Below are 25501 nucleotides of genomic sequence, written 5' to 3'. Positions count from 1 at the left end.
GGATGGCTCTTATACAATTGTTAAGTTATCAGTGTACTCCAACCATAGTGCTTCTTTTGAATTATGGTCTACTTCGATATAAGTACTACTCTAATAATAGATCTAACCCTGAAACTATAGATTTGTTATGGTGTAACGGCCTAATCTATGAGATCTCACGCGGAAGGCACATCATTGTCTACCCTGATTCATTACGTTGTAACAATCATCAACATATAGCGAAGAACACACTTAGATTAGAGGTAGAACAGTATATTTATTATGGACAAAAATAGTGTTACACAAGACCACGCCTACTAGGTCGAGCCATGCCATCCGATGAATTCTAATTGATTCAGTTCATTCTTACCTCCTTCTTCATCGTCGGGTTTTTCTACGCGTTAAATTTGCCCTGCCGCATTTGTTAATATCAAATTAAAGTTATCACGTTTTTTACTATACCGTTATATCGAGTAATTTATGCCGAATAAAATTAGCAATCGCTTGGCTGATAAGTCCTTGGTAGACTCCAATTCTGAGTCAGATAATACACCTCCAAATTCTAAAATAAAGCTGGAATTAACCCTAGTGTGGTCTGAAGAAGCTTGGTCTGATAGAACATTTTTATTAATTTGTTAGAATCAAGCGATACTTATCCGAAAATTGAACATGAGCATGTTTCGGAAAAAATTCAGATTATTTGTTAAAAGCATTTTACCAGAATGCCCTGCAGGAATTCAGATTAACGGAATGATATTAGATAAGACGTTCGAAAAAATACTGAACATCGAACATGTTGACTCCTTAAGGCAGTCTTAAAGTTGATGCAAAAGCAAAGCCTTTTGTAAACTAGTGCTCAAAGTTATAATGACACTTACATTCGAAAAAGCCCTGGTATTTCTCTAGAAAAGAGATTAGAAAGAAAAATGGTGAAGTAAACCTCTGCTTAGAAAGTTTTCCAGTAATCAGGTCTTAGAGGCGAGTGTCACCGAAGCCTATATAGATAAGTCATTCTCTTAAGGAGTTTTATGTGCAATTGCTCGTAGACTAGGAAATAAACTCGAGGAGCTAGGAGTATTTCTCACTTCTCTTGAGACCTGTATGGGTAGAACAAATGATTATCAAAAGATCTTGAATGTGTTTTACACAAACGATTGCACTCTATGTAACGTATTTCACGGACTGGAAATATCAGTTGGAGAGCCAGAACCACTCATCGTAGCTGAAACCGGAACTTGCTAAGTCCGTGACTTTGACGTCACTACAAAATTGTCGGGATACAGTCAGCTTGAAAGTCATAGGAATAAATGCAGGAAAAAGGATAGAGTCTTTATATACATAGTTAACAACATAAACACCCGTTTCTTTGTTTGTGAATATCATGATAAAGGAACTTAAGAAGTCATTAACTCACTTTCAAAGGTTGTGCATTTGAACTAACTGTCATCTGTCTTAGCCCAATCTGCTTTGCTGATGCTTTTATTTATGACATCTTCAGATATGGAGTAAAAATAACAGATATCTAATATTAAGATATTTTGATGCACCTGGTATTACTTAGACAGAGGTGACCATCATAGGATCTGAAAACTTTCCACAGTGGGCTCCTGATGACGGTGTGGAGCATGCTTTAGTAAAACATGTATCGGAATCCACAAATTCTGGTTTGAGACAAGATCTTCTCTGTTAGTCCTAGTAATCACTGATGCAACCGAGGCTACTGCTTGTCCAAATATTCTTCCGTTAGCTAATAGCGATCATGTTGCTTTGGCACTCATGCTACACGCTTGTGACGTAATGAACGATCAGGTTGGATCTCGCCCAAAGATGTGTAGAGCAAACGAGACCGAAATAAATGAGTTCGCTGCAACAACGGGCTGGTCAGTAAATACTAGCGCGTCGATTGAAGAGGCATGGGTTGTGTCTGAAGGGGCATATAGCTATAATATACCACCGTTCACACAACTCTTAGCACCATGTAGACCGAATAAATGTTCACCGTACATAATTAAACGAATCAAGAAACGCCCTGAATGTGGAAAATAGCACTGGAGTAAGTTTATCTCTACGGATTTCGAACAACACAGATCAATTTATTGTAAGGCTGGGAGTGCTTGCAACTTGCTAATCAATGAGGTTGAATATTTCTAAGAAAAACAATCGTCTGGGGATTATGAAAATAGTCCTTAAAGGTTGTTCTCGTCAATGAACTCAGAGAAGTAATGGGATCCCACCACATTTGGTACAGGAAAATCCATTGATATTTGCAAGAAATGGCGTTGTGAAAGCTGAAGCTTTATCAGAATATTTTAATGAAGTCGTGATGGTGAAAGAACAGTGATAGTCGTGATGATTGCAGCTTGCTGATAAATTTTGTGGTCCAATGATTACTTCAATATCTCAAACCAGTTATGTTCAGAGGTCCTAAATATGTTCATTCTAGGATCATGGAAGCCCTAGAAGATGTATGTACTGGTCCTCTGACATTATTGTTTGATATGTTTTTGTTGCAATTTGAACTGCAAAGAGACCTGAAGGACGCGATAATCAGTCAGGTTTACAAAGCGGGGAGCAGAGATTTGGCTATTAACTGCCGATTCGTTAGTTTAACCAATGTATTTGTAAAACTAATGGAAAAGTCTATTCAAACTTAGACTACGTAGGATGGAATAATCTTTTATTAAGAGGACAACATGGTAAAGATGACAAAGGTATTCGGAGATTTATAGCGTCTTTACACGTAACACCTTTATAAACGAGGTATGACAATCCTGTCAAAACAGAAGTCAGGAATGAATATATATTCGGAAGGCTATGGATTTAATCCAAGCTGGCTAATGGTTGTAAGAGGTGCGTAACACGGAGTACCTACTCGTGGTCTGGCGCGGATGAGTGTCAGAGAGCCTTCAGCTAGCAGTGTCCATCAAAACTATTTGTTTACTGCAACAATGGATTGAGAAAAAGCGTATCATGCTTTAAACATTTGCCCATTGCAAGAGCAAAACAGCAATATTCCGTAAGATTTAACTTCTACAGACCTAGGTAAAGCTTCTGACAAGGTTTTTCGCTTGGATCGAAGATTAAAACTGAAGAGTTTTAGGACTTGTTGTGAACTCATATATTGGATAATTGAATTTCTCAATTATAAGAGGCAGCGGGTACAAAAATGGGGCTCTATCAACATGGGAATCTGTAATAGTGGAGTTCTTCAAGGAACTATTCTCGATCTTTTCTTTCGACCTTACGCAAATGACTTGCCAATCGTAGCAATTCATCTGTCCTACTCTTTGTAGATGATATAAAGATTTGGGGACTCATAAATGGTGGCAGATAGAATAATATTACAGGATGACCTAAATTCACTGGTTGAATGGATTAGTAGGTGGTCATTAGAAGTTAACTCTAACAAGAGTATGATGATGCAAATAAGTGACTATGATGTTGTGTTACTTGAATAAACGAACTACAAAGATCTAGGAGTCGTAATAAGCAACGACCTGGAAAGCACTAGTAATGCCAATTCTGTCGTTTCTAGGGTCTTATGGGCTATTCGTAAATCGCTCCGTTACCAGGACGAAAAATGTTTAGGTGTATTATACCTGACTTTCGTGAGGCCTCAACAGGAATATGGGATTTCAGGTATGAGAATGATATGTCAGAAAGATTTCTGTGGTGATGAACCAAAATGGCGAGCGGTTTCTCTGGTCTGTCGTATAAAGATAAACTGAGATATTTCAACCCATTTCCGTTATCACACCGCAGGTTATGTGGTGATTTAATACTGGCTTACCGTGTGCTGAACGATGAATTTGTCAACGCTATGTTTTATATTGTTCTTTAATCTAGGGCTGGCCATTTGACGAGACATTTCAAAGCACTTCGAAAACCGAAATCAAGTCGTTTAAGTATGGATATCCGTTTCTCTCATTGAATAGTAAATTTCCAGAACACGTAATATCAGCTCATTCTGTTGATGTATTCAGAGCAAGATTGAATCGCCACAGCACTACAAATTCCAAGGACTAATATAGGCCGATTGACCTTCTATCTTAGTTACTGAAGGCTGACGACAAATTTTCAATTTGAGTAGTATATGCCGCCTAATAGGAAGAGTACGCTTCTTTGACCTGACAGGTGTTTTAACGTTTATTTTCCTTCTCAGTCCGGTTTGTTGGATGTTTTAGTAAAATGTTATCACTCCCCAAAAAATTTGGAAGTGCTTAAAACCGTTATTTTAATTCACGAATAGCAATAATAAGAATGTATCATATCATCTAGACGCGATCATCGTAATACCAATGATCAAATTTGCACTCAAAGCTTTAGCTTTGTGTAAATCACTATGTTGAGATGACAGGGCGCAAAAACTAACACTGAAACAATTGCTTTTATTTTCCTGGTGTACCGTCTCATCAGATTATTTTAGAGAGCATCAAAGGTTTTCCACATTTACCCTTTTAGTTTATGTAGCTTTTATTCATGCTGTGACAGAGCTGTCACTTGCACCAAATTGTCGTTCTTTAGACAGTCTGTGGGCTGTATGGTATTTGTGGTCTTCCAACATTGAACTCAAACTATGTTTGCCTTATCCACTCATTACTAACATCAACTTAAGGCTATTGTGCGAGCTACAATTGGAATAAAATAGAGGAAACCCTAGTGTAATAAAGTCTTACTCGTGAAGTCTTCACGAGCAGTAGAGCAACGTCAAGAGATGCAGTTTCATGGAAGCCGGTCACCAACAGTAGGTTCATACGCCGTTTGTTACCTCAGGATCCTACAGCCCATGTGCACCATTGGTTTGGAATCAGGGTTTTCCAACTCCCCTAGGTGGATCCTCCGTATTCGCCAACCATGTTACAGCGCCAGACATTTGCTTTTCGTTCTCTCAATTTCGTAAACAAACAGTTATGGAAACAGCAGCGACATCTATCAGTGATTTAAACCAAAGGGTCACGAAAAACTAGTAGATTTCTACTAAGTTTATTGCACTGATGGATTCTCGCAAACTCGTCTCATCAGGCTTAAAACACGATAAGGAGCGAAAACAAATCAGATTTGGATTAGGCAAAAGTCTAGGGAACGACCGTGAGCAGTGCTGGGCAACGAAAGCAAAGAGATGGAAAAGGCAGCAGCTGTTGCTAACATCAGACAGTTTTTCAGACTAATAAAAGAAATTGGAATTAATAAGTCGCGTGTAAGTGAGATAGTCTCAGAAAAAACGACAGTCTTATTTGCTCTTAGTCCAGACGTGTAGGACTTTGGGCGGAACACTAGGGAGCAGTTCAACTGGCCTCCAGCTACTCTGCAACTACCCACCATTCCCAAACAGCGTGAATGAGACATTGAAGTAGGTCCCCCGACTCTAGATGTTCAAAAGGCTGTAGCTAATCTGAAACGAGGAAGAGCAGATGGATTGGCTGCAGAGGTCTTTAATGTTGGTGGTCCAGTTTTAGCGATTGAGTTGCCTAATATTTTAGCTAAAATCTGGGAACTGGATATAATCCCATCTGACGGGTCTCAATCACTGATTGTTCCAATATATAAAAATGGGTCAAAATCCTCCTGTCTTAACCATAGAGGGATTACATTAATATAGCATTTAAAATACTAGCCTCAATAATAATCGGGTGCCTAACAAATACTCGTGAACTGTAAATACGAGAAAATCGGGCTGGCTTCAGACCTGATCGTAGCTGCATCGACCACATACTCACTATTTGTCGGATTTCAAAACAAAGACATGCCTATCGGCGTCTGACAATGATTGTTTTTCTTGACTTAAAAGTAGCATTTGACTCTGTAGACCAAGAGGTTCTGTGGCAGTATCTGTCATTGAAAGGCGTACCACAGAAGTACATAAACCTTGTGAAGGCTCTACTTGAACACTAGCAGTCGAGTCAGAGCTTATGGCGAACTATCATCTGATTATGCAACCTCAAGTGGTGTCCGTCAAGGCTGTCCACTATCTCCATTTTTGTTTAACTTTATCATAGACCTACTGCTGGAAATAACGTTGTTGTCGACTAAATTTTCAAGAATCAACCTTCCAGGTGGTCCATTTATCGACTTAGAATGCCCAAATAGCATTGTCCTGTTTGATGAAGACGTTGATAAAATGCAGTCCTTTGGAAACACCGAGAAACAATATCAGAATGTTAGGGATGCGTTTCTCCCCTTGTAAATGCAGGTTGTTGCTTCAGGGCTGGCCTGTGTCAACACTTGAACTAGGGATAGGGAGTGAAGTAGTCGAACGCATCGTCAACTTCACTCATCTTGGGAGTCTAATCAGCCCAAATGGGTTGGTGTCTGACGAAATCTCAGCACGGATTCGAAAAGCTCGCTTGGCTTTTGCCAACTCACGTCACCTATGGCAAAGGCGATTTATCCGCCTATCAACTAGTGGACGAGTATACTGCGCGGCAGTTCGTTCTGTTCTGCTTTACGGCTACGAAACGTGGCCATGAAGAGTAGAAGATGCTCGTAAGCTACTAGTATTTGACCACAGATGCCTTAGAAATATTCCTTGCATCTGCTGGAATCACCGCGTAAGTAATAGTGAGGTTAGACGCAGGGGATTAGGGAATGATGGTAAATCAGTTGATGTGGTTGTGAATCTTGATCGACTGAGATGGTTGGGTTACGTGTTGCGTTTGCCTGAACACCAATTACCACGACGTGCAATACTGACTAGTGTTGGGGATGGTTGGAAGAAAGTTAGGGGAAGCCAAACCAAAACGTGGCATCAGTGCTTAAGGTCACTGACTTCTGGTCTTAGCCATGTTGGTAGATGCAGACTACTTGGTTGAGGTCCGCGTGACTCGTAACCAGTTGTTGGAGAATCTGTGTGACATGGCTCAGAATCGATCACAATAGCGTCGGTGTATACACTCTCTATCTTCCCTTAAACTAAGAGATTAAGATCGCTTCGTATGTTTCTTTCTACGAACTAATTCTTTCTACCTGTATTATATCCTTATATGCAATCTTTCTTTTATATATTACCACCATCGAAGTAAGTAATGCTATGAATTTGGTGTTCATTTTGTTGTGCTAATAGGTGTGGCAACTTGGACCGATGCATATATGTGCCTGGTCCTGCGTTGTAGCTGACTGACTGTCTGTTAACTAGATAGGTGTTCGAGTCGAAAGTACAATAATCTTTTTAATTGTTGGGGCTCTTTATTAGAATAATCCAATTTTATTTAGGGTTTTAACCTTATATCCTGTTTCCTGTTTTTTAGTGGTTTCTTAAAAATAACATTCGGACAGTAAAAAGGAAATCCACCCAACAATAGCTTCTTAACGTCAAGCAAATGTATTGACGTGCCATGTTACATATGTTTCTTATTTGTGTGGATAGTTCATCTCATTCATTTTATTTACACTTTTCTAGTTAAAGATATGCAGTTTACAAGTAAATAAGTTTATGGATGAACATTCTTATTCATTTTTTGAGTTACAACAAACGAATGCCTTATAGAAGCATGCCCATTTAAACTCTTTATACTTACAGTAATCTATTTTCTGTGATACATTTATAATTCTTGTAATTGAATGCTAAAGCGCAAAGCGGTCAGACGTTGTTCTGCACATTATTATGTGACTGCTGAAGACCACGTGGAAAACGAAGTAAAGCACGAAAAACTTCTAACAGAAACTTCTCGATTATCATCTTCATGGGCTGGTCTAAGTGTTTCATGCAGTGAATCTAGCGACAGAGATTGTTCATCGTCTTCCACATCTGTGAATAGTAGCCCTAATCATCGTCCAAGTTCTTTCAGTGGGCCTCTGGTAATTTCCGTCACTTGTTCTTATCCTATCTGCTCCGGAGTTAGCAACTGTGGTCCTTCTGTTGCCACTGGTTCTAGTAAGGGTATGCCTTCGAGTCCTCCTCATTTTCCTCGATCATCTTCTTGCTATCCGTCACCGGTTGCGTCACCTGTCTCTTCACGCGTACAGTGTTATTCACCTTCTTTACCAACCTCAACTGTTTCTCCCAATCCCCGTCGATTTAGCAATACCGGTGGTGCAAGTCCTTTGCTTGTTTCAGCTGCTCTTGGACGCAAACGAGGGTATTTGTCTTGTGTGTCTGGGGGTGCAGGTTCTAGTGATGATGCTAGTCGTGAGGGATCACCAGAATCTTCATGTTGCCACAGAAACAACAAATCTTCATGTCAAAATGATGTCCGGATATGTAGCAGTGGCACAAATCCATATTCTGACTTCCCCTATTTCCGTTGGCCACCGAGTTTACCTGTAGTATCGAGTCCTTCTAGCCCATCATGTCAACTTTTTTCTGTGGCTACAAACTCCAATAACTCCAGTAGCCCATCTTCAATTCCTCCTTCTCCTCATGTCCTGCCCTCATCTCCTATATCTTCTATCTCTCATTCTTCAATACCATCCGGTGTTGTTGAATGTACACGCTCTCCAAACGACCTTAATGTCTCTAATGCATTAAGTACAAATGAGATTACGGATTCTATGATGGACTTAGATGTTAAGAAGTGTTCTACTTCAAATTAGTCACATGGATTGTAATCATGTCTTCTTGTTACATTTCAATGTTAATAAATACTGAAAATATCCCTTTCATCGACGTCAAATGTCTTACTGTATGTCTGAATTTTTGTCTTCGTTAAACTTTTCTATCTACCTCTAGGGCTTTTATTTTCCACTTTCAATGAGATTTACTCTGTGTATCCTTATAATACCCAATTTACTACTTTTTTACAATTCATTTTTTGCTGAATATTAAACTGATGTCTTGTAAAGTGTTGTTCAGCTCAAGATCTTTCGCTATCCCGATGGTAAACCACATTTGGTAATTATGTTTATATTATGAAAAATGGTACATTTTTATAATCAGCGATTAACCGACTCTTAAAAAACTTCTGCTTTCCCAAAAACGTTAGTTTTTATTGTGGTTTTCATTATTGGTGGAAGTTCGTGAATCTCGTGCGTTCGATGCATATTTCGGTTTAATAACTAGATATTTACGTCTTTTGATTATGCTCACTCGAGTAATCATATCGACAAAAAAAATTCACACATTATGTATTTGTTTCATTTAACACGCAGATTATTAGGAGAGGCTTTACATTATGTGAAGTACAGTTTGAGGTGTTTTCATTAATAAATTTAATACAGTTCATCATAATGTATAATACCTGCACTTTTAAATTATTTATTCATAGCTCTCTCATGCAAAAGCCTTGGTGTATTTTATTTCCTAAGATCAAAACTGTTAAAACTTTAAACATCTAGCACTAATAGATTCCTTCGAGCTCTTAAAATATTGCGTCATTAGTTGAGTGTTTGGTGGTTTTCCTACAAACTACAGTCAACGAGACAATCAAGCATACTTTTTATACATTCCTTTCTGAGAGCTGGCAAGTCCACAAATAAGCACATTACACTTGTTAATCATGCATCAGGCATCAAAAATCCTTATCAACAATCTTATTTATTTTTCGTGACACTAGATCAGAGATTTATTATAGAAACATCTAGTCCCATAAACAATGTGTAAGTGAAAACTTATTTGTCTCAGTGATTCAGTCAAAAACAGTTTTCTATTACAATGTAAGTACGCTAGTAAAATTCTCACTCTTCAATCTTCCGGGTTCAAATCATGCTGTTCTTACGAAAGGGGTATTCTGAAAGTGATATCTACGTGGTATGACTTGAAAAGCTTCGGCGGTGATCCTATTGTTCCACTCAGTTAGTATTTGACAATTGATCGGATGTTAATACTTTAAATTTAACAAGACGTTTTAGTGATGAGTGTATTTTCGTAATATTACTAATGGTGGAAAAATAGTCCTACTGGCCTCTTGTGTGCCATTTATCCTGGCTACGGTTTCTTTTAGATTTCAAGAAAGCGACATTTAATTCCCCATGCTCTGTCTATTTTTCAGTAGTAGTTCAGTAGGTGTCGACTTGTGTTAACCATTCCCGAATGTTTCGTAAAAAATAGCCCGCGTATTTAACAAGTTCATTTCCATTTGACTCAAAACAGCAGTTTCCAGCCAATAAACTTAAGCATTCATGAAGTACATTTATTCACTACCGACAGCTATAATCTCTGGTGCCCGGTTTTCTAAGGCGTGAAAGTCGAGTTTAGCCCCACTAAATTAGCATAAAGCGTTGGCCATCATATTTTCCTAGGAAAGGTAGTAATCTTAATAAGGTAAGTGCGGATATATCAGTCTGATTGTTGTTGTTCCATCATTCTTAGAACCAATGGTAGTTTCCAACTTAGTTGTCTAATAGTAATCGAAAGCTTAGAACTTTCGTATGTTTCACGCTAATTGTTCTGTATTCATCAAATTTAAACCAACCATCAGGCTTTTTAAAAAATACTTACCAGCTCTAGTTGTGTTGATCACTTCTAAAATTGAAAATAATGTCGAATTCCAAACATGCTCCCTGAGAATTCGGTTCCGTGTCACCCAACTTCACAATTAGAAACGTTGCCATCGAAATATCCGGGACGCGATTGATCTGCAGGCTCAGACTTTTCTGCCGTCTACTTCCAAACAGTACCTGTAAGTCAACATAGTTCACGTGATATGGAGCCACTTAGATTAGTAGATTGTAGCTTAATCGATAAAATCCGATCAGCACTAAAAAGGACTTGACATACATAACATCGGTTACTATTGAGTGATCACTCAGTTGTGAATTTCAGTGATATGAAACTTACATTTATTAGAAATTAATTGTCGTTCAACCTAATATTAACTACAACTCAGTATTGAGCGATTCCTTAGTCTTACCTTTCGGATTGATAGAGAGTTGACTTAATGGTTATACTATTCAATTTTATTAGACTGAAGGTCCGACTTTCTGTCGGTTTTGGTTTGAGTAGTCAGGTAGTTTAACCTGTCCTTACAATAAATATACTTCTCGAAGCCTAGTACATAAATTTTTGCTTAGTGAGTTGAATACCGCCTATATCAAGATTCAAATCCCAAACTGCCCATTTTCGTTCACACATGCTTGATTATCGTAGTGTAATAGCTAATTCCTTTGGGATGGTAAGATAATTTAAAGATTTTTATAAGCCATGGATGCTTGAGTCTAGAAGTATAATGTTCATACTAAGAATCGATTTATATAGACCAGTCGCACTATTCCGAACATCACAATGGCGTTTTCATAAACACTATCAAATTGTTGTTTTTCTTATGTACGGATAGTAATGGCCGATTTCATCTGTTTAATATTTTATCTTCAAATAAGATAAAACTGTCAACTCACTGACATATAGTGTTTTTCAAAAGTGGTTTGAATCAACAGGTTAAATAATAAATATATATTTTGTTATATCCCAATAAGTAGAAAATTGTATTTCCGACATTTCGTAACTTAATGTAAGCCACTTCAGTTATTTATCTATTCCGAGGAAGTGGTTTACATTAAGTCACGAAACGTCAGAAATACAACTTTTCTACTCATTGGGATATGACAAAATATATATTCATTATTAAATCTCTACCCAATGCTCAATTTACTTGAAACTATCAAGTCCAGCCTGGGCATTAATACCTACAACAGGTTAGGTATTCAAATTAGTGGGTTCTGAGTTTAGATAGCTGACTGTCATCAATTTTACTGACAGAAAGGTTTTACATCTTGGCATGATATATATTTTCGCGTCAATTTTTTGCCAGAGATATTTACAAATATATGAGTTTGTGTTATTGGTGTTACGTACCAATTGTACATTCTAGGAATGGAGACGCTGTCACATAGTTCACTTGTTAGTCAAGTGCATGGTAATGTTGTACAGCTTTGTTTACCGACTATGAAGTCTGTTCTTTACGTGCAAAACACATCTTGAGGTTGTTATCACTGCCGGTTTGCCGCTATTTGATAATTCATTAAGGTTATCTAACTGTAATTAACTGAAATATGTAAAATAAGTTAGCCAATATATAGTAACTGACCTTGTCAGTACTTGATACTTCCCGTCTAATTACTTGCTGAAATATATTTATTAGTCTAACACTTCACTTCCAACAAGGTTTTACCAGGAAAATAAGTATATGTGTTCGTATTTCGAATCTATTTACGAAATCAGAAAATGATCAGAACGATAGACCTCGAAATTCCATGTCCTTGAGGTTAAGGTAACTGTCAATCTGTGGAGTTAAATATTTGATAACAAATCCATGATGCCAAGTTCCAAAATTGTTGATAGGCATACCAACAGCCGAAAAATCGCTCTTGGTTAACATAGGTAAAATGAAGTAAGTAGCGCACTATATTATTTAGTTGTTCCTATTATAACGGAACAACTAGTTGATAAAATTACTCAAGTGACTAAAGAGGATGAACTAACAGACTACTCGTGGAACCAAAACCTAAACGCCAAAATGAATAGTGATCAAAATACAGAAACTGATCAGATCTCTGAATATACTGTTATTATTGGTTAATTAAGACTGTCATTTATGAAAAACATTTAAACAACCTAGTGTGACTGAGTTATGCATCAGATGGCAAGTGATCACTAAACAATGAACATAAGAGTCAAAACGACTAGTGAGGTTTCATCGACGCCTGTCGTGTCAGTTATTCATTAAGAAGGAAACATCTTACTACTGCTTTATGAAACTACTGCTGACTGTTGTTCCATACTAAATTTTTTATCGAGTACACTGTTCAACAAGGCACAAGCTGAATACACAGAAGTAAACAAACAAGTGAAGAGGAACATCAGAACCGACAAACGTAAATATATGGAAGATCTAGCAACGACGGTGGAAAAGGCTGCAAGAGAAGGAAACATGAGAAAACTGTATGACACGACAAAGAAACTCTATGGAAGTCGCCTCAAAGCAGAACGACCAGTGAAAAGCAAGGAAGGCAAGGTAATCACCAACATTGAAGAGCAACAAAACAGGTGGGTAGAACACTTCAAAGAACTCTTGAATCGACCAGCTCCACTAAACCCACCCAACATCGAAGCAGCACCCACGAACCTCCCAATCAATGTTGGCCCACCAACAATTGAAGAAATCAGCATGGCCATCAGACAAATCAAGAGTGGCAAAGCAGCAGGACCGGACAACATCCCAGCAGAGGCACTAAAAGCAGACGTAGCGGCAACTGCAAGGATACTCCACATTCTCTTCAATAAGATTTGGGATGAGGAACAAGTACCAAAAGACTGGAAAGAAGGACTCCTGATCAAAATACCGAAGAAAGGCGATCTCAGCAAGTGTGATAACTACAGGGGCATCACTCTTCTCTCAATACCGGGAAAAGTCTTCAACAGGGTATTGTCAAAGTAATGAAGGACTGCGTAGACGCCCAACTTCGTGGTCAACAAGCAGGATTCCGTAGGGATAGATCGTGTACAGACCAAATCGCAACTCGACGGATCATTGTGGAACAATCCATTGAATGGAATTCATCACTCTACAGCAACTTCATTGACTACGAAAAGGCATTTGATAGCGTGGACAGAACAACACTATGGAAACTTCTTCGACACTACGGCGTGCCTCAGAAGACAGTCAATATCATTCAGAGTTCATATGATGGACTACACTGCAAAATCGTGCATGGAGGACAGTTGACAAAGTCGTTCGAAGTGAAGACCGGTGTTAGGCAAGGTTGCTTACTCTCACTCTTTCTCCTGGTGATCGACTGGATTATGAAGATATCAACATCTGACGGGAAACACGGGATACAGTGGATATCTAGGATGCAGCTGGACGATCTAGACTTCGCAGATGATCTGACCCTTCTATCCCAAACGCAACAACAAATGCAGAAGACGAACAGTGTGTCAACAGCCTCGGCAGCAGTAGGTCTCAATATACACAAAGGGAAAAGCAGGATTCTCCGATACAACACAGCATGCACCAATCCAATAACAATTGACGGAGAGGATTTGGAAGATGTAAAAACCTTTACAGATTTAGGCAGCATCATTGATGAACAGGGTGGATCTGATGCAGATGTGAAGGCGCGGATCGGTAAAGCAAGAGCAGCATATTTACAACTGAAGGACATCTGGAACTCAAAGCAAATGTCAACCAACACCAAGGTCACGATTTTCAATACAAATGTCAAGACAGTTCTACTGTATGGGGCAAAAACCTGGAGAACTATGGAAGCCATCATTCAGAAAATACAGGTGTTTATTAACAGTTGTCTACGCAAAATACTTCAGATCCATCGGCCGGACTCTATTAGCAACAACCAACTATGGGAGAGAACGAACCAGATCCCAGCAGAGGAAGAAATCAGGAAGAAGCGCTGGAAGTGGATAGGACACACATTGAAGAAAGCACCCAACTGCGTCACAAGACAAGCCCTCACATGGGATCCTCAAGGCCAAAGGAAAAGAGGAAGACCAAAGAACACATTACGCCGAGAAATGGAAATAGACATGAGAAAAATGAACAAGAATTGGATGGGACTAGAAAAGAAGGCGGACAACAGAGTGGGTTGGAGAATGCTGGTCGGTGGCCTATGCTCCATTAGGAGTAACAGGCGAAAGTAAGTAAGTAAGTAACTGAACTTCTGCTCCCATTATTATCATCATCATTAATATTACTCACATCTCACACTTATTCCTGTTTATTGTTCTTCTTTTGTATTATGCGCACTTTATATTCCCTATCTCTGTGGCACATATGTATTTGGTGCCCTTTTATTCCAATGTTTATGTGTTCAAACAAATAATAAGACTCTTAAACACTTGTATAATATTTAACTGTCATACATTATACACCCAGATTTCTTCTTTGCATAGAAAGTGACTAACAGAACACTGACAAAATTTAGTAGTGGCTTCTATTATGAATAAATAGTAATATATTAACAGCAGTACATTGCAGGAATTTATTTTAAATCTGAAAAATGTTAACCACTATTATTGTTTCATTAAATTATTCATTCTGTAAACGAAAATGACATCAACAGTTACCGTCAGGACAGTTCGACTTAATTGGGGTGCTAAAACAACCGATTCACTAAATTTTCAGTTCATGTGATTCAGTACCATAAAATTTACATGTTCATTATATATATATATATATATATATATATATATATATATATATATATATACCTCTTGTTCTATTATATCGATCTTTTCAAGTGAAATTCAATCGATATTCTTTAAAAGGTGACAGTTATTATTCTGTTAGTGTCTGTTCGTAATGGGATAACTCAGCTGTAGGTGGGTTGTAGGATGATCAAAGTCTCTGTCCCTTGAGAGAGAGAGAGAGAGAGAAGTGCATAAACATTTTTATGCTTTAATTTTTCGAATTCGGCCCATAATTTTTATCTTGTAATTATTTTTCATATCTAATGAATTGGAGCCAGCTTCCTTAAGAAATTATCTGGCGAATTATAGTGCAAATATCATCACAAATAATAAATTAACAAATTAATAGTAAGTAGTAACTTGTTCAAATACCTACATGCTTATGCTTCAGTTTAAACTGTAAATTTTGGACTATACTAACATAAACCTACGTCAATCATTGCCATAGCTATTTACAGAATTTTGGTAAAATCCAGTCGAATGTGGAATCCAATAGTTTGAACGATTATGGATAATGCCGAAATTAACTTAATTGTCAAAGAAAAATGTCTTTAACTTTTAAATTCCCTGATAAATCTTACTGAGGAAAGAAACAACGTCCAAAAAGTCCTTTCATGTTATCTGACTTCCACTAATCAATTGACTGGAACCGAAGAACAACAAAGAATTGAGTACTGAAATAGAAAGGTTGAAGATCCCATCAATGAAGCATTCAGTGCCTAGTTGTATGAATATAAAATGGACAACCAGTCTTAAGTGACATTCATACTTTACTGGAATTTTCAGTTACTTCTGTTAACTGAAAATAAAGAGGGTATCTAGTGAGTTGTGTTATAAAAGACAAATAAATTAGAAGTGAAGTAACTGGCATCATTTTTTTATTAAATTACATACGAATACATTCAAACAATACCATTTAATGATTATCGTCAACCCAAGAGAGTGTAAGTTAGAATGATATCTTCAGTATTATTAGGATAATGAGTCATGCATAAATTCTCCTGTTTAGAAGTTAAACACAACCCGATGAGATGACCTTGTACTACTTAAATTGTTTGTAAAAAAGACTGTATATTTTGTTCAGTTTGTCGAAATAGAAAGATAAATTTTTGTATGATTATTTCAAGCTAATCACATGAGCAAAATGGATCTTTTTTACTAGGGGTATGTAGTTAGGTGGCAAACGTTTTCAGCACTCAATGTCTACCTAAGCAACACTATAAACTTCGAAAAGTAATAACGGCGTATAATTAGTGCAAAATCATTTTAGCAGTTTTAATCTAATGCAGACCAGGTTGTTTTTGTTTGCCTATGATTAACACAAAATACAATTTTCGTAAAAATGGATGACTTCTGTACAATCATACTCAAAAGATCGTGTTACTTATTTTAACTCATCATATTTCGTATCATGGAGCCGTAGATAGTTCGTGTAATTTATTAAATCTTAGTCATTCTTCCTTGAACCAAACACTATTTAAAATAGATAGAACTTACATAAATAAATATATATTTTGTTATATCCCAATAAGTAGAAAATTGTATTTCCGACATTTCGTAACTTAATGTAAGCCACTTCAGTTATTTATCTATTCCGAGGAAGTGGTTTACATTAAGTCACGAAACGTCAGAAATACAACTTTTCTACTCATTGGGATATGACAAAATATATATTCATTATTAAATCTCTACCCAATGCTCAATTTATTTCAAACTATCAGGTCCCACCTTGTCATTGATACCTATGAACTTACATAGACTCCAAGATTGTCAAATGAATGTAAGTTCATCGGTAATTTTAATGTTCAGTATTGAAAGTTAATAGTAACGCCCTGTCATATTTCATGTCAGTGGAATTTATTGACGGATGGTTCACTCATACCATTTGAGCGAATTTGTATCGGTTTTGTTTAGTTTGATTATTGTTCTTTCAGAAAGTTAAGAATAGAATCAAATAATAGAAAATAATATTATTCCACTTCAGTTTAATAACATCTCGTATAGACTTGTTCTCTCAAAGTGTATATGATAAACTTCGATATATTGTTAGTTTGGAATTTACCTCACATACATTTGAAATATTGATTATAAATATTGAAGTGATTTTTCTCTTCATATTATCGATTATGTTATGAACGATACACTTATTATCGAAATCAATAAGATTAGGTCCTGTAAATTATTTGTGAATTATGTGAAGAAGGAATACATTTATACTTTTTTTCTGCAGTCTTGCATACTTTCTGCGACCTACATAATCCAGTTATGTTTCGATGATACCAGGTCCATTTTCTGATAACACTTACTCATTATAAATTTGTAATCTGGAATATAAACTTTCAGGGTGTCAACGTAAAAAGTTTGTTGGACAAATTAAACAGTAATTAAACAAGACTCATGACAATCTTTAGACATTCATTCTCCCTTTGTAACTCATGCTTCTCATCATGCAGTGTAAACTAATGCTTCATGCTTCCGTGATCAGTTCTGTAGATTTATATAAAATTTAATTTTCCACCTTAAATCAGTGAATATTATTTATAGGATACTAAGTGAATTTTATGATGTCTCCTCCTCAAAAACCAAAATAACTTTACGAACTGTTGGAAATCTGTCCTGATTTACTTTCAAGTTCTTTGGATAATGAAAACCATAAATCCGCCATCGAATCAAATTTAGGATTTTGTAGTAAACAAACTAGTGTTGGAACACTGGATGAGGAGTGAATTATCGACAATTTGTCAAATGTTACCGATAGAAATTCGTTACAAGACCACTGTAGAAGTGGAGAGTGGTGAATAAGAACGATGGTGCTAATTGTACTTTGACTTTCAATTCATCCTTATAAAACGATGCTATATGTTGATGATGAACCTTTCACTTTAAATGTAAACAAGAATGAAATTCAAACAGTATTGTTTATTGAGTAACTAATGTGTTTATCTTATCAATATGGTTTCTCTCTGAATTGTATATACGCAATGAGAATTCTGGTGTAGATTAGAAAATACGATACAAATAAGATAATGTGTGCAAAACTATACACACAGATACATGAGATGTTGGTTTAAATACAGAAATCTGTTTGATATTTTTATTAGTCTTTTCTCAGGCGTTTGAAAAAAGAAAACAATAAATAGCAGATGAAGAGAGAGAGATGGCTATGGAAAGACAAGATACTACTATGTTGGAAACGAAGAAAATAAGGAAAAGATAAATTGATGGGGAGAAAGGAAACACCAAGAAACCACAAAACTGGACGCCAAAATGAGGAGAAAAGGCACACACACACAAGTACGGCACAAAGTAAGCAATGGTGAGGCAGAGATACAGAAACAAAGCAAAGTACAGAAAAGAGAAGAGAGGTATCGGAAATGGCACTGAAATGATTGGAACACCCAAGGAAGTGATCATGATAAAAAATATAATCAGAGTGAAAGAGATCCGTTATAGTTCATTTTACGTATACACTAAATTGAAAACGAGTAATTATATCATTCGAGCAGGGAGGGAGAGAAAGGATGATGACAGTGCTCTGAAGGCAATCCAGAAAAAAGAGCAAATAATAACGCGGCATAAAATATTTCTAAAACTATTTCATATTGACGTATGAAAATGAAAGAAGCTAGGCAAGAGAAAAATAACTAAATCATTATGCAAAATCATAACAAACAAAAACGATAAGATACAACGAAAGTAAAATCAAGAAAACAGGCATATTTATCTACGGTTCGTTGACATTGAATTATATATACCAGAGTATACATCGATATTTGTGTCCTTTTTGTATATGTAAAATTGACTGCTTCCAAATTAAATGTATAAACGGAAAACAATTGTAGTGAGAAAAACCAATCAAAGAAAAGCATCAGTCATGTTTATCTTTCACCACAAAACAAATCGATTGAGTTGATTTAAGATTTCTTTAAAACGGATTCCCATTACACACGAACAAAAACCCGTAAAACCATACATATCGGTTATAAAAAGAAACACATCGAATAAGCAATTTATAGCATTGAGCTAAATTAGGATGTGAAATAGAATAGTTTTTCCGGAAAAAAAATCAGTAACACTTCAAATAGAATGGAAATAAATTATACAGTAAGATAAAATTATGTTTTCGTGTAATACATTAGTTTATACGAATTGTTTGTACATTTTCGAGTAAACAAATACACAACAACAACAACAATGAAAAATAAACTAGAGTGAATAAGTAAATAAATCAAGTGAAAATAAGATTGAATAATAACAGGTTGGAGACTTAATAAAACTTGAACTACACACATCATAAAAGCGTACTCAAATATATACTTATATATATATTAAAATCACTTATTTCCACCAGACCATTCTATGAGGTATAGGAACAATAAGTATTAGATGTATGTATTAGTAAATAAGAATAGATAGGTAGTGAGTAGCATAATTATTCACTTTTTCTACTGTACTCTATACATAATAATCACATGGATTGATTGTTACAGTATTTTCCTAGTCTCTTAGTTTTATTCTGTGTCAAACACGCACATAATAATACACTCCGTTCAATATCACCGAGACTGAATATGTGTACAAATATCATTATCATTAACAAATGTAACCGAATAAAAATTGAGACCATTGCGAAATTACATTTCGTGAAGAGATGAATACATGAATGAAGAATGTGAAAGTATGTACTAATACATACTACTTCGTCTGTGTGTTTGTACAAAGATTCCTGTTAATCAAGAAGCTAATTAAAATGCTGTCGCCAAATCACAGGTTTCATTTGTTTTAGTCTGTTTGTTATTACCTGCATCAATGATCTGCAAAATGTATTAAAAAAGAGAAGGAAAAAGACAACTGAAAATATAGTAGTAGCATTGATCGCATTATTAAAACTGGTATTATTATACACGCGTTAAAAAATTACGTAAAATCACATCACAGCACACGCACAATGTGGCTTTAAAAAATCGATAAGTTATATACACCAACAGCAAAACACACATGTATAATAGGTGTACAAACATGGATGTATGTTTGTGTGCATACGTGTTTGCCGATATGATAATGTGCAATGTGTATTAAGAGCAAGAATTTTTATTGATGTTCATAAACAAAAAGTTTATACACACAGAAAAACTAGACTGTATCCTAAAAGCATACGATTTCTCAAAGCGATAAATTTGAGAGATTTTCATGTGAATATAAGGTAGTATATTCTTTGAGCTAGATATTTTAACTGAAGAGATTTTACTGTCATTCTGGACATTTATAGGGTCTACTACTTCATGTGGAAAATATTGTGTAGAATGGCAATGAAAGCTCTGAAATTCAACTGCCTAGGTCAGAGAAAACAACAACAAGACCGCCGATATATATAATCTGTGTGATTAGTAAAATCCACAAACTATTACAGTAGTCACTGTAGAGAGTTTGTACAAGCTGTTAGATATTGTAGATTACATCACAGGGTGATCATATTTAAAAATCGATAGTGGATCAAGAAGGACTGTGTAGCTATTTCATACCAGAACAATACTCCGCAGTAGTGTCCATGCACAACGCAATCACAAATGAAACCCAAGAACTTCAGATCTCCTTCACTTATTTAGTTGATCCTTCCTGGATATTTCTAAAAAAAAATCCTTCTTCATTCATGAGTGTAATTACATACAATTCATAGTGATCACAAAATGCTAAAAAAACTTAAGGTTACCACAAACCAAAACAGTCTAATAGCTAGAAACTTAGTCGATAGAGGCATTATTTTCAACTTTCTTAGAGGACTCAAAATAACTAACAGACAAAAAGTGTGGTTTCATTATGTTACGTACAAGCAAGTTGTTGTCTGAACTTTGTGACGATGTCTTCTAAGTCTCTGATTAATTCAGGTCACAACTAAAAGTTCTTGTTTAAAGACGTTTAAGCATATTAAGTTGTACAATAAAAAAATAAATTCAACGTTTTAGGTCTAATAAAGTGAACTTCTAAAAGGTCAGACCGGATCAATGAAGAGGGCGCATACTAAATATCATTGGTAGCTTCATTTATCGATCATCATTAACCATTTTATTCACTTCAAATTATTATTTTCTCTAATTCCTGATTCTCATTCATCTAATTCTTAAAACCGTCAAATTTTCAGACCTATGATGCAGTTTATTTTATCAATTTTTAAATTATAGATAATTACTATCTCAACCCCATTTTATTTTCTAGATCTATCGTCAAATAACCTAACACGTCTACATGAAATAACAACCCTTGTCAAATATAAATTTTTCATTCACAAATATTTATCATCTAATATTATTTCATACTTCAATAAGAATATGGTTATGAGCAGTTGACGATAACCTACGAAACAGAAATGGATTTATACTATTCTATGTAAGTTGTTATCTTTGCTTTCTGTTCAGATTCACATAAGGGAATAATTAAACTGAGTACGTAACTGACATGTCTTAAAGTCAAATCTATGTGAGAAAAGTTGTTTATATGTCAAGATATGAAAGCATCTTAGTAATAATTTAAAATGATCTGTAGCTCGAATTAACCAAGAATTTCAGTCATTCTAAACAGAATACTACACACGAAAAGGGAAGAAAATACTAGGTAGTGTTATTTGAATGATATTTCATTAGAATTACATTTCCAGAGACGAAGTTTCAGTTTGTAAGCATCAATATCGTGGAAGGTCAAAATAACCTATACAATAAAATCAGTAACCTGAATAGATTCACATTTAAAGGTTGCTTAATTCCATTAATTTTAATAATTCACCAGAATAAAAGTTGCACGGATAATCTTGAAATTAAGACTAAAAACACTATGTGAAAAAAGGCGCATATGATATGAAACAATCAAGAGTAAATAGAGTACGAAACCTTACATGAATGATCATATTCTTATTGATTAGTCATGTGCACTAACATTTCCAAAATTGCAGAATTATGAATTAATTCCGTAATGGTTATCACTAACAGTGCAACATCAAGAAACAAGCGGTTACATAAGGTTCACAAGGAAAAACAACTAGTTAGCTGATAAATTTGCAAAAACTTAACACAATAACCCAGTGCATTAAAAAACTTGGCTAATAATAATTGGATAGTGGATTCCCAAATTCATAAACAACACCTATATTAATTATTACAAATGAATAATATCCTTAGTTCTTATCCAATGAATACAACTCATAGTCGACTATCTGTATCTAAACCTAGTTAATTTATATTATCTTATAGAATAAGTTCGATAATTAAGGATTTGTGAAAAAATGAATGAATAATTGATTTTTATCTGCTACAATAGTCAGCAGTAAAACTACTCATTTAACAATTTATTATCTTATCCACCAATGAAATACATGTTTACACGAAAAGCCACACTTATTCTAAACAGTAACCTCTATCAATCATCCAAAGTTATTTATAGTAGGTAAATTGGTTGTACGCAGCGTAGAATACGACACATATGGGCATCGATTCAAGTTGCCTTAGCATATTAACATAGATGTATGAAATTATTTCGAGACGTATCAACAAGTGGTAGAAATGGCAACAAGATCAGTAAAAGTAGAAAAGATTTGGCATAGAAAAGAAAAAAAGGTTATGAGATCTCGGGGACTAGGTTATAAAGAAAGACAAGGAGTGAATGGACGAGGACTATCGAGAACGACTATGAGATATGCCACCCGAAGTTTCTAACCACTAATTACGACAATCATGCCAATCCTAACCAGGTAATCTAGACCTACTAACGAGGCTCAGGAAAACAGTCAGTGACTTGATGCGTTGATTCCAAGTCTTGGTTAGGTCGCCCCTAGCATTCTTCCAACCCAATACACTACACAGTATCGTCCACTGAGGTAGGTGGTGGTTAGGCATACGCAACGCAACACGTGTTCTAACTAACTCAGCTGGTGAAGATTCATTAGCTCATTGATCGTTTCGCAATATTTACCTAGTACCCTGTGCGAAACCTCGAGACTGCTCACTCGGTGGTGCCGAAATACACGAGCGATGCTTCGAAGATACCTATACTCAAATATCACCTATTCGTAATAGCCATGTCTCATATCCATAAAGTAGAACGGAGCGACCTGTTGTGCAGAAAACTAGTCCTTTGGTTGGTAGACAGATATCTCGTCTACCTACCAAGGGATGCAAACTGCCAGAGCCAGCTGAGCTTTCTGAATCTATGTCGAGATTTTGTTAAAAATTAGCCCATAACGTAGTCTATAAAATATGAACTAAATGTAATTCGATTTAACGATGATTCCCATTTACTACCAGAACATTAAATTGCTGAAAAGTGTTGATTAGCTCAGAACATTGTTCATGCTTCTATTGTACATGAAGTAGGAATATAAATTACCAAGTTCTAATGTTGTGTTTCATTGAATTTCAACAAGAAAAAACTCAATTGAATATCATTTATACAAAAACTAAAAACATTCATTTTCCATTCAACTAATTCAGTAACGCAAAGGTCTACGTGATTTAAATACACCAATCATATATATAAGAGAAAATCCTGACCAGAAAATACAAAAATGTTCGTATTTTTCTTACGTCTTTTTGTGTTGAACTTATTATGCAAAATGTGTACCATCTATGGATACACGAGTTTATATTTGAATCTGTAAAAATTAAAAGTGTTGATATGACCAGAAGAGAATAATTCTATATACAGAAACACAATGAATTTATCTTATTTCTTATGAAACACAAATAAAGAAAAATCTTTCCCAAAAATTACTACAAATAAACAATTGAATGAGAAATCGGGTGGTAATGTTGATTATGGAGACCTGTGAAACTAAAATAAACGTTTAATCGACTCCATAGTTCATATTCCATTTAATTAATTTGAATGAACTTCGATAACCCATTGCACATGGTTATGTACTAAGCTTCATGTCACATCAATTATGGACGAGGACTAAGGAATTACATACTGCTTGCTATTTGTCTGTCAAACCCAAAGTAGACAAAAATTGGTTTAGAATTACAATCCAAATGGATGAAGATTAAATAAGTTAACATTTAATGGAATTATACTCTACGACTAGTAAAAGATCGAATAATAGTCAAGCTTATTGATATGAAAACATCTAGGAATGTGCAGATTTAAATCTGGCTTCATTTGGAATAGATTTTTTAAATTAAAAAAAAACGATGTTTTGAAGTATACAGGCTACGAAGCGTTATAATATACTTATATCCCAAAGAAATGTGAATGGAAATATTAAAAAAAAAAAACTCAAAAACATTAGATCATGATAAAAAATTAAGGTGACGAATTGTAGATGCATCATAGATGTTATCATAATACAATCTTCAGGCTTTATCCATCGTAACAATAAAGCATAGTTAAGAGGAATACTTGTTTTCTTTTTTGGGGTCCTATCATATTATATCGGTTGATTTTGAGATTTTACGAAAAAAACTACATTTAAAAGTGCTGGAAGATCCAGAATACTCCTCAAAAAAAAAGCCAAGAAGGCTTTGAAAACACTAAGAAGCACCTTATCCGATCAGCGTTCGCTAGAAGTTCTGCCAGAAACATCAAGAAAGTGAAAAGTCACATGTAGAATTTCTGATTGGATGGTTACCTATACTGCTTCTATGTTTAGAAGCATTCCAGAATTTTCAAAACCCACGGACATCTAAAATAATATAAAAACCCTATATTTTCTGTACAAGAACGAACCTTTAGAGTAAAGTGTTCCTTACATATTTCGTACCTTTCCTCTCGTGTTCTGTGCCTGTCCCAGCAAAACCTTGCTTCTAGTGAATTACAAGTATCACATACTGGTTCAGAAATTAATGCTATGCATGAATTTAATTTTGATGGTGTAGCAGGTGTAACTTTTGATTCTTGGTTTAAGTAATATGAAGATTTGTTCTATATTAATCTCTGCAGACTGGATGACCCCTCAAAAGTCAGAATACTTCTAAGAAAACTTGGGACGACGGAACATGAACGCTATAGTAATTTTATTCTCCCGAAGAACCCACGAGACTTTAGTTTTGATGAAACAATTAAAACCCTGTCTCAAATCTTTGGAGAACAGTCATCTCTATTTAATATCCGTTGCCAATGCTTGAAGATAACGAAAGAACCAGATGACTGGGTGAAACATACAGGAATTGTGAACCGAGAATATCAGAGGTTTAAGTTGTCTCCCATGACTGAAGACCATTTTAAATGCCTAGTATTTATCTGTAGCCTGCGTTCACCCGAGGATGCTAACATCCGAACAAGAATCCTAAGCAATCTCGAACACTGTCCCAACATGACCCTATAGGAAGTAGCTACTGAATGCCAAAAGTTAGTGAATTTGAAGCATAATACCTCAATGGTAGAGAACGGTAACATGTTCCTTCACGTTAATTCAGTTGAGAGAAAAGTCTTACAGGGTTCGAACACGCAGAATTATCGTAA

At 35.6% G+C, this 25501-nt stretch overlaps 2 protein-coding genes across 2 annotated transcripts in view; one reads left to right on the top strand and one right to left on the bottom strand.

Moving 5' to 3' along the window:
- The first annotated feature begins 4070 nt into the window (after window positions 1–4070).
- Window positions 4071–8891, top strand: MS3_00006430 (uncharacterized protein). Its single transcript, XM_051214574.1, has 2 exons — window positions 4071–4113; window positions 7224–8891. The coding sequence occupies exon 2, from the start codon at window positions 7537–7539 to the stop codon at window positions 8506–8508; it is 972 nt and encodes a 323-aa protein (XP_051067760.1). The 5' UTR covers window positions 4071–4113; window positions 7224–7536; the 3' UTR covers window positions 8509–8891.
- A 7678-nt stretch (window positions 8892–16569) lies between these two features.
- The window catches only part of MS3_00006429 (uncharacterized protein), a gene marked incomplete at its 5' end in the record, with an annotated part of 75788 nt that continues 66856 nt past the window's right edge, over window positions 16570–25501 (bottom strand). The window contains one exon of the mRNA XM_012941354.3: window positions 16570–19869. Within this exon, the coding sequence (XP_012796808.1) occupies window positions 19801–19869 (69 nt within the window). The 3' untranslated portion in view covers window positions 16570–19800. The remainder of the gene's footprint in view (window positions 19870–25501) is intronic.

This window comes from Schistosoma haematobium, chromosome 2 (genome assembly GCF_000699445.3).
Source record: "Schistosoma haematobium chromosome 2, whole genome shotgun sequence".
NCBI lineage: Eukaryota > Metazoa > Platyhelminthes > Trematoda > Strigeidida > Schistosomatidae > Schistosoma > Schistosoma haematobium.
The sequence above is the reverse complement of the archived record's forward strand: the minus strand, read 5'-3'. Positions and strand labels throughout refer to the sequence as shown.

Excerpts from the sequence above, each read along its gene's own strand:
- MS3_00006430 (XM_051214574.1), top strand. The coding sequence starts at position 7,537 with ATGCTAAAGCGCAAAGCGGTCAGACGTTGTTCTGCACATTATTATGTG.